Source organism: Papaver somniferum, chromosome 9 (genome assembly GCF_003573695.1).
Source record: "Papaver somniferum cultivar HN1 chromosome 9, ASM357369v1, whole genome shotgun sequence".
Classification (NCBI taxonomy): Eukaryota; Viridiplantae; Streptophyta; class Magnoliopsida; order Ranunculales; family Papaveraceae; genus Papaver; species Papaver somniferum.
In genome coordinates, this window is record NC_039366.1 from 159090535 (window position 1) to 159103456 (window position 12922).

The 12922-nt window shown below is 34.8% G+C and overlaps 1 protein-coding gene across 1 annotated transcript; it reads right to left on the bottom strand.

The window, feature by feature from the left end:
• Window positions 1–996: 996 nt before the first annotated feature.
• LOC113312777 (GABA transporter 1-like) lies at window positions 997–6992 on the bottom strand. Its single transcript, XM_026561512.1, has 7 exons — window positions 6778–6992; window positions 6433–6663; window positions 2592–2689; window positions 2193–2382; window positions 1879–2009; window positions 1538–1774; window positions 997–1449 (listed from the first exon to the last, which is right to left on the bottom strand). The coding sequence occupies exons 1-7, from the start codon at window positions 6929–6931 to the stop codon at window positions 997–999; spliced, it is 1494 nt and encodes a 497-aa protein (XP_026417297.1). The 5' UTR covers window positions 6932–6992.
• Between the last annotated feature and the right edge of the window lie 5930 nt (window positions 6993–12922).

The following is a 12922-nucleotide window of genomic DNA, read 5'->3' on the forward strand; positions in this document are numbered from 1 at the left end:
ATTGCACAATTTGTAAGTAATTTTGTGGTTTATTTTACGTGATCCATGTTGTTTTATCTTACAATGAAACACCACTAACAAATGTAAGTTTGTTTTTATGATTTGGTAGCACGAAGTCGTGAAAGCGCGCTACTTGGAGGAAAAGGGGGAAGCATTCGCATTCGATGCAAGCTATCACTTCTTGGCAGAAAGAATCCCGGAGGATAACCCGGACTACTTGGATGTTGTATCGTCTTCGGATGAGGAAGATTGATGGCTTTAGAAGTTTTTGTATAGGTTTTGTGGGTAGACCTCTATGTAAACCCTCACAAATTATAACTCGTCCACTAGGGTCACCTACGGGTTTAAAGGCTTGATGCATGTGCTAAATGCATCCTACAATAATGAAAATGAATGAAAAAAATTTCTTATGAAAGTAAATAATCGGTTTATATATGTCACATAAAACCCCGATTATTGAAATAGGATTTTACATATGCCAAAGTCAACCGATTTTGGAAGTCCTCTGATAATTCTTAAAACACCAACCCAGAATCCGTTTATGAGTGCATGAACGTAAACCGATTCTGGGTACTGTTCACGAAAAAAAAAATTAAAAAATGTAAGTTGTTTGATTTTTTGATGAAATCTCTAACATTAGTTAATCTTACATCCAAAACAAAATTAACCCCTAATACGATTAATTAGTGCTAATTATTCAGGGATAAAATAGGTAGCTAGGTGATTATTTTGATAAGGGGTGGTGTGTAGGTGATTTCTAATGACCTTTTTTGTCATCTTGCTATAGGCCCCAATTTAGCGAGGTTTTATATCTCTATTACCTCCATGAATATTATCATTCATCACTAGTTTACTGGTGATTTTGTTATAATTCTTTTTTATTTCTTTTTATTGGTAAACCCAATCTCATGTATCCTTATTTTGATCGGTATGTTTCATCTTATGAATAAAAATATATAATATAATAAAATCAAAATAAAATTCATTTTTAACAATCTAAAAAAAAAAGAGGAAGAACAACCGAGATAAATGCATATCAAATCTTGTACTTTGAAACTTAGGTAAATTAGACAATACAATTTTTTTGGGCTTAGTGGTGGCATCAAGAATAATTTGTCGAACTGCGGCAACAGCTGCTATAAGTGCAAATATTGAAAAGAAAGCTCCAATTGTAGTGTTAATCCAGAATATCGGTCCTCGTTTTGATGGTTTAAAGGTTAGATTGAAAAAAATGACTGGCAATGTAAAGTCGAGCGGCATAAACCCTAGTGCTCCGATCAATGCAATAATATCTCCAAAGAATGGGAGCATTGCTGCAATTACCACAGCTAATAAGACAGATAATGACCGAGAAATAAGTCTTGGGATTACATTTCGAGCTGAGAATTCAACACTTTTAGGGTCTGAGAATCCTTTTTCTAACAACTCGTTTGTGGGTTGTAAGTAAACCTGCAATTAATAAGATTTATCATTTAGATAATCATCATAAATATTGAACACGTTTGTGCGATTGGTGATTCTAAATAAGAATACTTACCACACTAACTGCTGATGGTTGTAGAAGTATAAGGACATTGGTCAATAGCAAGAACCATTTTGGAACCAAAGACCTGCCATTCTCATCCATGAAGTTACCAATGATAATTCCACCTGCTTTATTCCCAAAAGCCCAATATCCAGAAATGGAGACGCTAAAGAACGTAACAGTCACCATCGCATAACAAACTGATAATCCCTTAAACATTTTACCCTTGACCGGGGGGGCTAATGTTGCCTGAAAATTCAATCGGTTTAGAACACGTTCACAAATGTAACCAGAATGTGTAAAAGAGTAAGCAAGACTATCGTTTGTTTACAAATATAACCAGAAATCCAAACCTGAATTTCAGGAATAATTCCGTTTCCGAATGTGGTAGCAATAATGGCAACAGCATTGAAAACACCAAACACCATGTTGATAGTGCTACCCTTTACAGTGTAATCCTTCGGTGGTGCATTTGAAGACATTCCTATCGACACGCAAAAGTTCTTTTTTCAGATTATTTGTACAATAATGGTTTGAGTGATCAATATATTTGTTCCTACCTCGAAACCCGTAGGACGTAACATCATATTTTTACTGACCGATCAAATTAAGGTTTGATTAATAACAGAAACACATACTACAAGTTAAGGGTGCTTTTGCCACTTACCAACATAGATGGAACCAGCTGTGGCACAAGTGCTGTAAGCAAGACAAAGTACTAGAGAAATGAGGTTGATGTGCCTCAAAGAATGGAAAGATGGGATTTGAGCCATAACTAAAAGTAGGCCTCCAAATATTATCAGAAAGTGGTATAACTTCATGCTCTCCTTTTCTGGATTTGATAACAAGTAAATTGTCTGCAGTACAAGTTGAAACAATAATATTAGACAACTAATGAAATAATTAATGTGTGTGTGTGATTTTTTGTTCTGTAATTTTTGCTGATTTAAGACTTGTCTTCGCATAAAATGGAGATGGGCTCAATCTTTGTTCACATGTTATTGGTTACTTTGATGAGTCGAGGCAGGAACAAAGCTTATAGAAAAGAAATTAGTGTTACACTAACCTTCATACATTGTCCCCCAAGAAGAGCACAAGAAAGAACAACAGCATAACAAACAATTAACTGAATCGGACCTACATAGTATCGACCCCATCTTGGACCTGCACACAAGTTCAAATCAATTGGGATCATTCGGAAGTTTGGAAAAAAAATGTCAATATTTGGCGTTGGCAAAGGCAAAGGTGTTGGGCATTAAATAGGCAAGATGTATGTTATTTCGTAACTTGATTGATCTGTCTAGATCATCTAAACTAACTTAACACATAAAACGTAACTCGTAACGTTTGAGATAAGAATTGTTGAACATAAGAGTTATAATAGTTTCTAGAGTCCAATCAGATATGTTCCCAACAAGTTTGATACGAATTTATGCCTCCTTAGTTTGAGGCCTTACGGTTTTATTTGAGGCCCACGAATTTTCTCTCCCAACTTTTACAAATGGCTATGGGTTGTCAAATTTGACAAAAGACCAATCTAGTCTCAAATTAATCCTAATACTAACCCATATAAGTACAAATACATTACCATTTTCAGTAAAAAACCAAAAACTTAAACAAAAAAGAAACTTTACATTCGCTTGTAATCGTTCCAAATTCCATAAATCCTAATCAATTTTTCTTTATCTTCACGTCCGACGATCTCTGATCGAACAAATAAAAGATAAATCAACATCAACCCGTTTTATTATTAGCATTTATTCATTGATTTACATGTTTAAAACCCCAATTTTGAAAATCAAGATCTCTGATTTATCCAAAATCGGTTTACGTAGATTTATCATATCAACCGATTTTGGGTTTTGTTCTTTGTTCTATGAAGAACATGTAGAGAAATCGGTTTATAAGATGATTAGCATCGTCCGATTTTGGGTAGAAATCAGAACATGTAAAGACATCACCAGAATCGGTTTATAAGTGCACGAGCATAACCGATTCTAGGTACTATTTTTTTTTTTTAAACTATGCGCTCCTACAATCGGTTTTTATGTACGTAGTTAATGTAACGATTATAAAATTTGTCTGTTTACATTCAATATCACAATCGATTATATATATATGTCATATAAACGTATTCCCGGTGTTTCTTTCCCTTGTGTGTTTTTGTAGTTAGAATCGGATTACATATGTTATCCTACGTTCCGATTGTTGAACTAGATGTATTTTTATTTTATTTTAGATATGAACCTTAGTCACTTAGCCTTTTATTCTCGAGAGTTCCGACAGGAGGATGTTGATAGTAAACCAGAGGCTATTGTACCTAGAATCCCGTACAAGTTCTCTTATGGCAAGGAAACCCATTTGGAGCAGGCACTAGCACTGGCTAACAAGCTTGCATTTGAAGAGTTGATTGAGGTCATCAGGTTTGCCAGGAGAAGGAGGGATGAAATTACAGCTCGGAGGGCACACGACATACATTTGAATAGTCTGTTTGAATAAATGGATGAAGCTGCAGTAGAAGCTGCTGCTGCCAATGCAAGTGTTGCTGATGTTGGTGATGTTGTTGCTCTTGATGCTGGTACTCCAGATGCTGCAGCTCCATGATATTGATGCTCTCTTTTAGATATTATAAGTTTAAGTTTTAAGTTTAATGGTGACACTTTTTTGGATGATTATGGTTTGAATTTAACTATGGTAAATTGGGTTTATGAACTTAATGCACTTACATTTTTAATTATAATTATGTGTATAATGGGTTTATGGTAAAACAAGTTTATGCATGCCTCAATTTTTTTTTGCTAATACAGAAAAACAATCGGGCTATATGATTACACCTATAAACTGATTCTGAGGCTTGATCAGGGTATCGACTTATGTGGGTATCAGTATAATCCGATTCCCCATGTCACGGAAATGTCAGGTTTCTATATCTCTTTCTAGTGAAAATAGGATTACATTTGCAAATATATAAACCGATTACTGCCGGTGGAAAGTTCATTTTTTTTTTGTTGATTATAAACCGATTACTGCCGGTGGAAATTTCAATTTTTTTGTTGATTTTTAGGCACAGTCGGTTTATGTTGCCAAACATAAAGACTGATTCGAGAAAATCGGTTGTGCTAAATTATTTTACTTTTTTTTTTTTTGAAAAAATTAGTCGTTGGGGTCTTTCTCTATATAATGAGCCGCCGAAAGTCGAGTTGTAGATCACTTCCCCCTAAGGGAAGAATCCGAAATTTTGTGGGAGAAGATATATAACAAATATATGCAAGATTATGGGAACCGGAAGAGAAGAAGTCTTTAAAAAATCCATGTTAGGCACCAAGTCATCCAAAATGCGTTAGTTGCTTTTATAGCTATCCAAAAACGTATTTTGAACGCCATCCACTTTAGCTTGTCCCTTCAACAATTTTTAAGGGTTTTTATGGTTTATTCTACGTAATCTACTTTTATCAATTTGTAACAAACAAAGTAAATTTGTGATTTTGTAGCATGAATTCGTGAAAGCGCAGTACTTGGAGGAAAAGAGAGAAGCATTCACATTTGATGAAAGCTATCACTTCATGGTATCCAAAATTCCGGAATATGCCCGGACTTTATGGTGGATGAATCGGACTCGGATTCCTCCTTCGAAGGTTGATAGTTTTAGAAGTATTTGTGTAGATTTTATGGGTAGATCTCTATGTAAATCCTTACGAGGCTATAACTCTTCCACTAGGATCGCCTAGAGGTTCAAAGACTTGATGCACGTGCTAAGTACATCGTAGTGAATAGAAGTATGATTGGAAAAAAATGTCTTACGGAAATGAAACAATCGGTTTATATATGACTCCAAAATCGATTAAAAGTATCAGATTTTAATTATGCGTATTTTAACCGATTCTTGATGTCCTTCGTGAATACAGAACACCAACCCAGAATCGGTTTACGATTAGTATTTTTAAAGGAAAAAATCAAAATCTTTTAGTTGTTTGATGTTTTGAAGATCGATTTACATTAATTGATCTTACATATTACACAATTAATTAACATTTAAAACGATTAATTAACAGTAATTAATGAGGAATAAAATGGGTAATAAAAAAACAATTGGCTACCAGGTTTTGTGAAATTAATTCTTTTCTTATAGTAACATGCTTCAAATAAAATTCCTCAGCCTCACACTAAGGGGAAATTATGTCACCAAAAAAAAAAGAAAAAATTCCTCGACCTGTCACAGTCATCCATTTGTTTTAATTTCCGTCGAGTAGAAAACTTAATTTTAGCCATGAGTATCACGCTCAATAATTATATACAGTACTACTAAGCTAAAACATCTCAAACATCTGTACATTTAGTCGTGCTTGTTTAGTCGTGCTTGTCACTGAGAAAAATAAAAAAAATTCCAACTCCGAATTAGCCTGCACAAGATTACAAAATGTAGAGCTAAGATGAGGTGGGGATAGAGAGAGATTCTAATGACATATCACGATGGTCAATGAATGTGCTGTATCGTGGTACAGCAAAGGCATCGATAATGCCAGAGCTGCGCATAATTTGCGACTGAATTATTGGGTCAACTGCAAAGCCTTTTGAATAATAATATATCGAGGCACCCGTTAAGCCACGTAACGTGGGGAAAGTGCGGTTAACGATAAGAGCATAAAAAACGCGATCGAATAATATCAAGCAGTTGGGGATGCGAACACAAAGTTGACCACTAAGGTCGTCACTGTTTTGAATCCTCTCTGCACTACACTACTGGGAGGAACGATTTCTACCTCCGGCAGCTCTCAGCCCATTTGTAGTGGATACTAAGGATATCCAGACACAAAATTAAGATAGATTGAAAGTTTAAAATATGGGAATATATCTCATATCTAGCTGATTGATGACAATATCAGTTTGTGCAGTAGGAAGAGTAATACCTAGAATGTCGTGAGCCATGTCTCTGAATCGTAGAAGTCGATTTCCTAGTTGAGCATGATGTTCGAGAACCAATGAGATGAGATTGTATGAATAGAATGTGATGATAGCTCCCATGGTTAGACATGTTATTCCAGCAACCCAACCAAGCGAAGCAAAGGCGAAAGGAAGGCTGAGCAGTGGTGGTGCCACTATCGACGTTGTAAGATGATACCCACAGTGTATCCATGACCCTGCACCACCATTATAACACAATAGTTACCAATTTGATCCCAAACATAAAGCAGAGAATTATGTAACTTTGAGTATGTGTGTGTATATTAAATGATGATTAATACTTGTACTACCTTTGGATTTGAGAACGAATAGAGCACCAGCATCTAGTTCCTTTTCGTTAATTTGATCATGATCAGCAGCAACATGTTGTTTACTACCTGTTGTGGGAGTATCACTTGCATGGACTGCTGTAGAATTTGATGATGCCGTCACTGCAGTATTCATCTCTATCTACGATCTCCTGATTTTTCTCAGTTTATTGTCAATGTATGTACACTACGCATGATACACGGTGCACACATATAATAAAAGCGTAGTACACTGGATCCATAACAATGAAATATTATATCAATCCATGAACTTGTAAAATAAGAAAAAATCTCTTAGCCAGAACATCCATTGATTCTATCAATATTTCTAGACCAACCCAAGATAATCCCTTGGATTATCCCGGGACCAATGTGGATGAATTATATGGTAAAATGAGACCTTACCAATAAAGTAAAATCGGGTTTTTTTCTCATGGGATAATTAGAGTTTGGTACTCAGGTTTAGACCAATACTAGGTTTTGGTTTAACATTTGTCCAACGTTAGGACTTGGTACCTGGACCAGACGTTGACCCATTTTGACTGTATACGACCTAATTTTAATTGATTTTGTGAAATAAAAAACCGTAAAATACTGAGTTTACAAATCTATCCTTGAAGTGGATTTAATATCCAATGGTTGGAGAGAAAAAAAACAACTAATCTACGGCTCGCATGCAACAAACCAATTAATACTTGGCTATTCTTTCTCCGCCTCCTTGACAAACTCATCTTCTTCTTCCTCGGCCTCAATTATGGATCTCTCACTCAAAATAAACATCCATGAACAGTATACGTCTCAATTAGTGGTTACAATCGAATTCAAGGTTCGTGTACTGGGTAGTGCTTCCTTTTCTTCTTTCTACTTTAATTTGTTTTTGTTAATCAAGTTCCCATGATTTCTATAAGGAACAAAACCGCCGGAAACTCTTCAATCACAAAGCCATCAATTACTCTCCCAAATCAAAACCCCAATTTCAATAAATAGAAAACCCAACTTCGGAATCAAGCAAAACCCCTGTTTAGTGATTCAAATCAACATCTCAATTTCATTAAGTTGAAACCTAATTTTTGAATCAAACAAAATTTTATTCACCGAAACAAACAAAACCTTAGTTTACTGATTAAATCAAATCTCAATTTAGGTGTTAAACAAAACCCAAATTTCTACCCCCAATATTTAGGTTGACTCAGGGATGGAATTCAAATCAGATGAAATCAAAACCCAAATATCATTGACTCAGGGATGAAATCAAAACAAATCTCAATATGAAATCCAGAGAAGAAGGAGTCGATTCAAGAAATCATATGGAAGATGTTGATGGGTTTTAGGTTGACTCGGGGAGATTAAAGATTATGGCTAAGTTTGGTGGTCAGAATCTGTTGAGCACGAATCTGAGAGTTAGAGGTATTCTTGAGTTGTAGATGTGCTAACAGTGAATTTAGAATATTGGGTTTGATTTGGAATGGAATTGTGAGCTAGAATGGTGATGGTAGTGCTGAGTACGTCGAGTTATGTGTACAACGCAAATAGAAGAGTGGAATGTTGGTGGTAGTTACAGGGGGTTTGATAATTCGAAGTTGCTACTGGTGGTGTTGTGAGATACTAATGAGAGAAAGAAGAATAGGGTTTATGTTGTCTGTGTAGTTGAATGTTGCAGCTGAGTTTGAGATTAAATTGAAGATAGGCTAATCTGAAGTTCGAATTAGATGAGAAGAAATGGAAGTCATGGTTCAGTGATGTGGATTTGTAAATATTAAAAAAGTGAAGGTTATTTTAGTAAATAAGACGTCAATTTTATTTTTATTTATTTTAAATTTATTGTTTTAATATTTTCTAAACAAAAAGTTAATATTTAATTGAGTCAACATGGGTCAACGTTTGGTCCAGGTACCAAGCCCTAACATTGGACAAATGTTAGACCAAAGCCTAGTGTTGGTCTAAACCCGAGTACCAAACTCTAAGTATCCCTTCTCTCATTGGTTTTTCTTTTTTCTTTTATCTCTTTCATCTCTCTTCTGCATATTCTAATATTGTAAATGGCAATAGTTATCTCAAGATTTCAGTGGATACTAATATCTGAGTTACAACTGTATAAGTTTTAATTTTACAGCTTTTGGAACAAAATTACTGTCTTCTCCCTGAACTTGTGGCTATGAATCAGAAATACTAACAAATCCAGAAGTTGGTGGTGGATAATACCTGAAATGGCATCTGTTTGCATAGTGGCCCTTTTTCCTACATATCTAACATTCTACTTGTAAAAAATCCCATTGACTCTTTGTATTGGATGAAGAACCATTTGAAGTAGAAGTATTGTTATAGTTCACAGATTGAGTACCATTACTTTAACACCAGTATTTCTGTTATTAGTATAACCATTATTACCAAAACCATTCTTCTTCTTATTAGCAGTACGAGAATAGCTTGACCCAGCACCAGAACTTGAATTTCTTCCATAAAAAGCAGAGATATTCTGACTATCTAGCATATTATTTGTAGACTGATCTTGATCAATTAATCATTGCTCATGTGTAAGCAGTCTTGCATTTAATTCACTAAAAGTAAAAGGAGTAGTTTTATTTTGAGCAGAAATAATAAAATTATGATACTCTCTGCCTAACCCATTCAATACATGCATAAGTAAGTCAGAGTCACTTACTTTCTCACCAATTGCTGCAAGAGAATCAGCAGTGCCTTTGATTTAATGAACATATACCTGAACAAATAAATTTCCTTTTCTAATTCCATATAATTGTGCTCTTAACATATTCTTCCTTGCCATGTATTGAGACCTAAAATTAGTTTCAAGATATTGCTAAATCTCTCTAGCAGTTGTTAAACCTAAAACATCTCCAGAAATTGTTGCTGTAAACGTACCCTTGAGACAACTAACAACAAATATATCCATCTTTCTCCATTGAACCCATCTGGGATTAAACCTAAGAATTCCATCAATCATAATTCTTTCCTCTGGTGTTTGAATTTCACCATTAACATGACCATAAAGATCAGTAGTGATCAAGATAGACTCAAATTGATCTCGCCACAACAAAAAATTAGTCGAATCTAACTTTTCAGATACAAAATTATTGATATTTGTGAAAGGTAATGAAAATTTACCCGAATCTAAGATGTTTGCAGCGGAAGACATATCTGAATTTCTTGAGATGATATTATCGGTGTTATTGATGCGCTTGTGACGATGAACATAAAATTGCATATCAAAAATTGATGAAACAGATCAGGGAAAATCAAGAATTGAGATGTTCTTGATATAGAAAATTGTATTGAAAAAGATTAATGTATGATAGAGATCGCCCAAAAGATTGTTGAGAGAAAGTTATTGAGGTTGTTCTTGAAAATTATGAAGAATGAAATATTGTTTTAGGGTTTTGAATCAGAACTTGTCTGATACCATGAGAAATATCAGAGTAAAGAAAGTTTTTCTATTATTGAAAAGGTGTCCAAAGTTAACGTTACAGAATTTAACACTGTTAGGACATTATTTATAAGTTTCATTACAATAATAAAAGCCAATCATTGACTTTATCAATCCAGACCAACTTGATTATTTGATCCAGACCGACTTGACTATTTGACTTACTAATAAATACAGATGATATGAATAGCCACAATGTGAAGAAGAGTGGAATTTTGAAAGATGAAATGAATCAAATAATCTGAATCCTAAACTTCAATTGATATTTCTGATTTTGAGTTTCGACTGAGGAATTTTGGAGTTGAAGGGGGATTTGACTTCCCAATACGCCACTCTAAGAATTGAAATTTTAAGCAACTCTATTTTTACCAAGCAATTGTTTATCGATTTGAGTAAGTATCATATCCTCATCCAGTTTGGAGCTTTTTTTTTATGAACAATGAACCTTTTCATTAATGAAAATTCGAGGTTACAATGAGTTTAAGATCGAAAATAAGAGAATACAAAGTAATAACAACATACCCTAAAAGTACAATACCGAGAAATCCGACAAGAGAAAGAGAAGGATTACCGGAGTAAGACAAATACAAGTATGAATAAGATCCGATTAACTCGGAAGAAGGATGGTTTTTCTCGGAATTAACTTCCAACCATTTAGTTTATTTTTTTTTTATAGAAAGATGTGCTCCCAAAGTAGGAGTGATTTGCTCAAATCTCTTGTAACTAGTGATGAAGCTTCCGTCGTCAAAAAGATCACCTATGGATATTCCGTCGCTGGGTAAGTTGATGATGAAGATTCCAATTAAGATTTCGTCGTCGGAGACAACCAAGATGAAGATTTATTCGTTGGAGAGCATGAAGAGCATCACCATTGATCTTAAAACCCAACCCAGTAACCAAGAATCGCCATTAAAGCGAAGATAAACCTAAAAAGAGTAGATAAAACCACCATAACGGTGTAGATAAGTAGGAAACATAATAAAAACTACACTAAACTACTAACTAACCTAAAAAACAAGGAATAATGAAAAAAAACTGCTCAAATCTAGTCCATTTTTGGACTAGATCTGAGCAGAGAAGGGTTGTTCTTGATGGTGTTGTTGAAGAAGAAGGAGCGAGAGAGAGAGAGAGAGGGGAGGAGAGGGAGAAAAAAATCTTTTGTATCCAGTTTGGACCTAATAGTTGTTATCCATCCCCATAGGAACCCGACAATTACTAGATCATCCTGTAGGAACCTGACAGTTAGCTCATTCCCGTAAGGACTCGACAGTTAGTAGCCTAAGCTCATACTTACAGGGACCTGTCAGTTATAGCTCATCCTCGTAGGTACTCGTTAGTTATAGCTCATCACCGTAGGGACCCGACATTTACTAGCCTTAGCTCATCCCGAAGGGACCCGTCAATTAAACAGATATGAACTACTCTAGAAAGAAATAATGATCATTTCCAGCTCGATGGTATGAACTTCCACCATGCGTAGCAACCATCATTATCGTGTCATATGAGTTACGTACCTTGTGTAATAATAACATTGATTAACTCGCAAGGCGAGGCAGATAATATGAATTACCTCCAACGACAATAATTATTTCTTGTGTTATGGGTTGTACAATTATCATATGGTATGAATTCTCTCGGAAGGCAACAATCATCTCTCACTAGGTAATATATGAACAACCAATGAATTGACTGCAACTACCTCTTACTTCCAAGGTTACAATCATGAGGTTTTAATAAAGTGCCACACTTTCAATTCCATATTTAAGAAAGTGTCACTGTTTTTTTTCATAATTTATGAAATGCCATACTGTTGACCTTTTCCATCCTTTTTTTTTTTGTTGAGAAAACGACTAACATAAGTTAAAGTATACGTGGAAATAATCCATCCTTGTTAAAAGACATCAAAACCTTCAAATCACGTGACTCGGGCCTAACTAAATCGCACTCAGTAACGAGTTGCCTGGGACCTAATTGAAGATTGTTCATCTTCTTCGCAAACAACCTAAAAAATCTAAGCAATTAAGAGGTAGAGATTGAGATCATAGAACAATTTTCATACCATTAAAAATCACTGCAACTCAATGATCCCATTCTTATATCTTTAGCACCATCACCAACTTGATACATATTAATAAAATGGATTAAGAATTCCTTTACATGAAACAAAATGGAATCAGAACATAGTTTTACTGTATATCAAGTCATTCACTAATAATAGCATCAACACAAACCTCCTCATATATTGATTCGATTATAAACCCCATGAAAGCATTCAAGAAACAAAATCAAACTCAAAATTCGTTCACATACTGCTGATGTAGTTAGAAAACAAATCAAACCCCTATAATCATACATAATTAATACTGATTGAGATCAAAACAACTACAAATATACAAATCAACTGATATTGTACAAATCAACAAAGAAAACACCAATCAACTATTTGAAATCCCTTCGCTTCAACAACAATTAGTCTCATGCTAACGAAGAAAGCTTCTGATTTCACTTTATCAAACAAAGCTAGGGTTTCATATATCACACCTGAAAATAATCTTCTTCTTCTTCTTCGCCTTCTTCTCATTTAGTTCCATCATCAAATAAAAATCAAATATCAATTTCACTCAAGATTTCAATCGATTGAACTTTGGGATTTCGTATCCTCCTTACCCCCCCCCCCCCCCCCCC

What these genes read in the sequence shown, in the direction of transcription:
- LOC113312777 (XM_026561512.1), bottom strand. Translation starts at nt 6,931, where the DNA reads ATGAATACTGCAGTGACGGCATCATCAAATTCTACAGCAGTCCATGCA. An exon ending in ATTCGTTCTCAAATCCAAAG is followed by an intron (nt 6,664 to 6,777) that starts GTAGTACAAGTA and finishes ATGGTGGTGCAG; the next exon opens with GGTCATGGATACACTGTGGG. An exon ending in CATGGCTCACGACATTCTAG is followed by an intron (nt 2,690 to 6,432) that starts GTATTACTCTTC and finishes ACTTGTGTGCAG; the next exon opens with GTCCAAGATGGGGTCGATAC.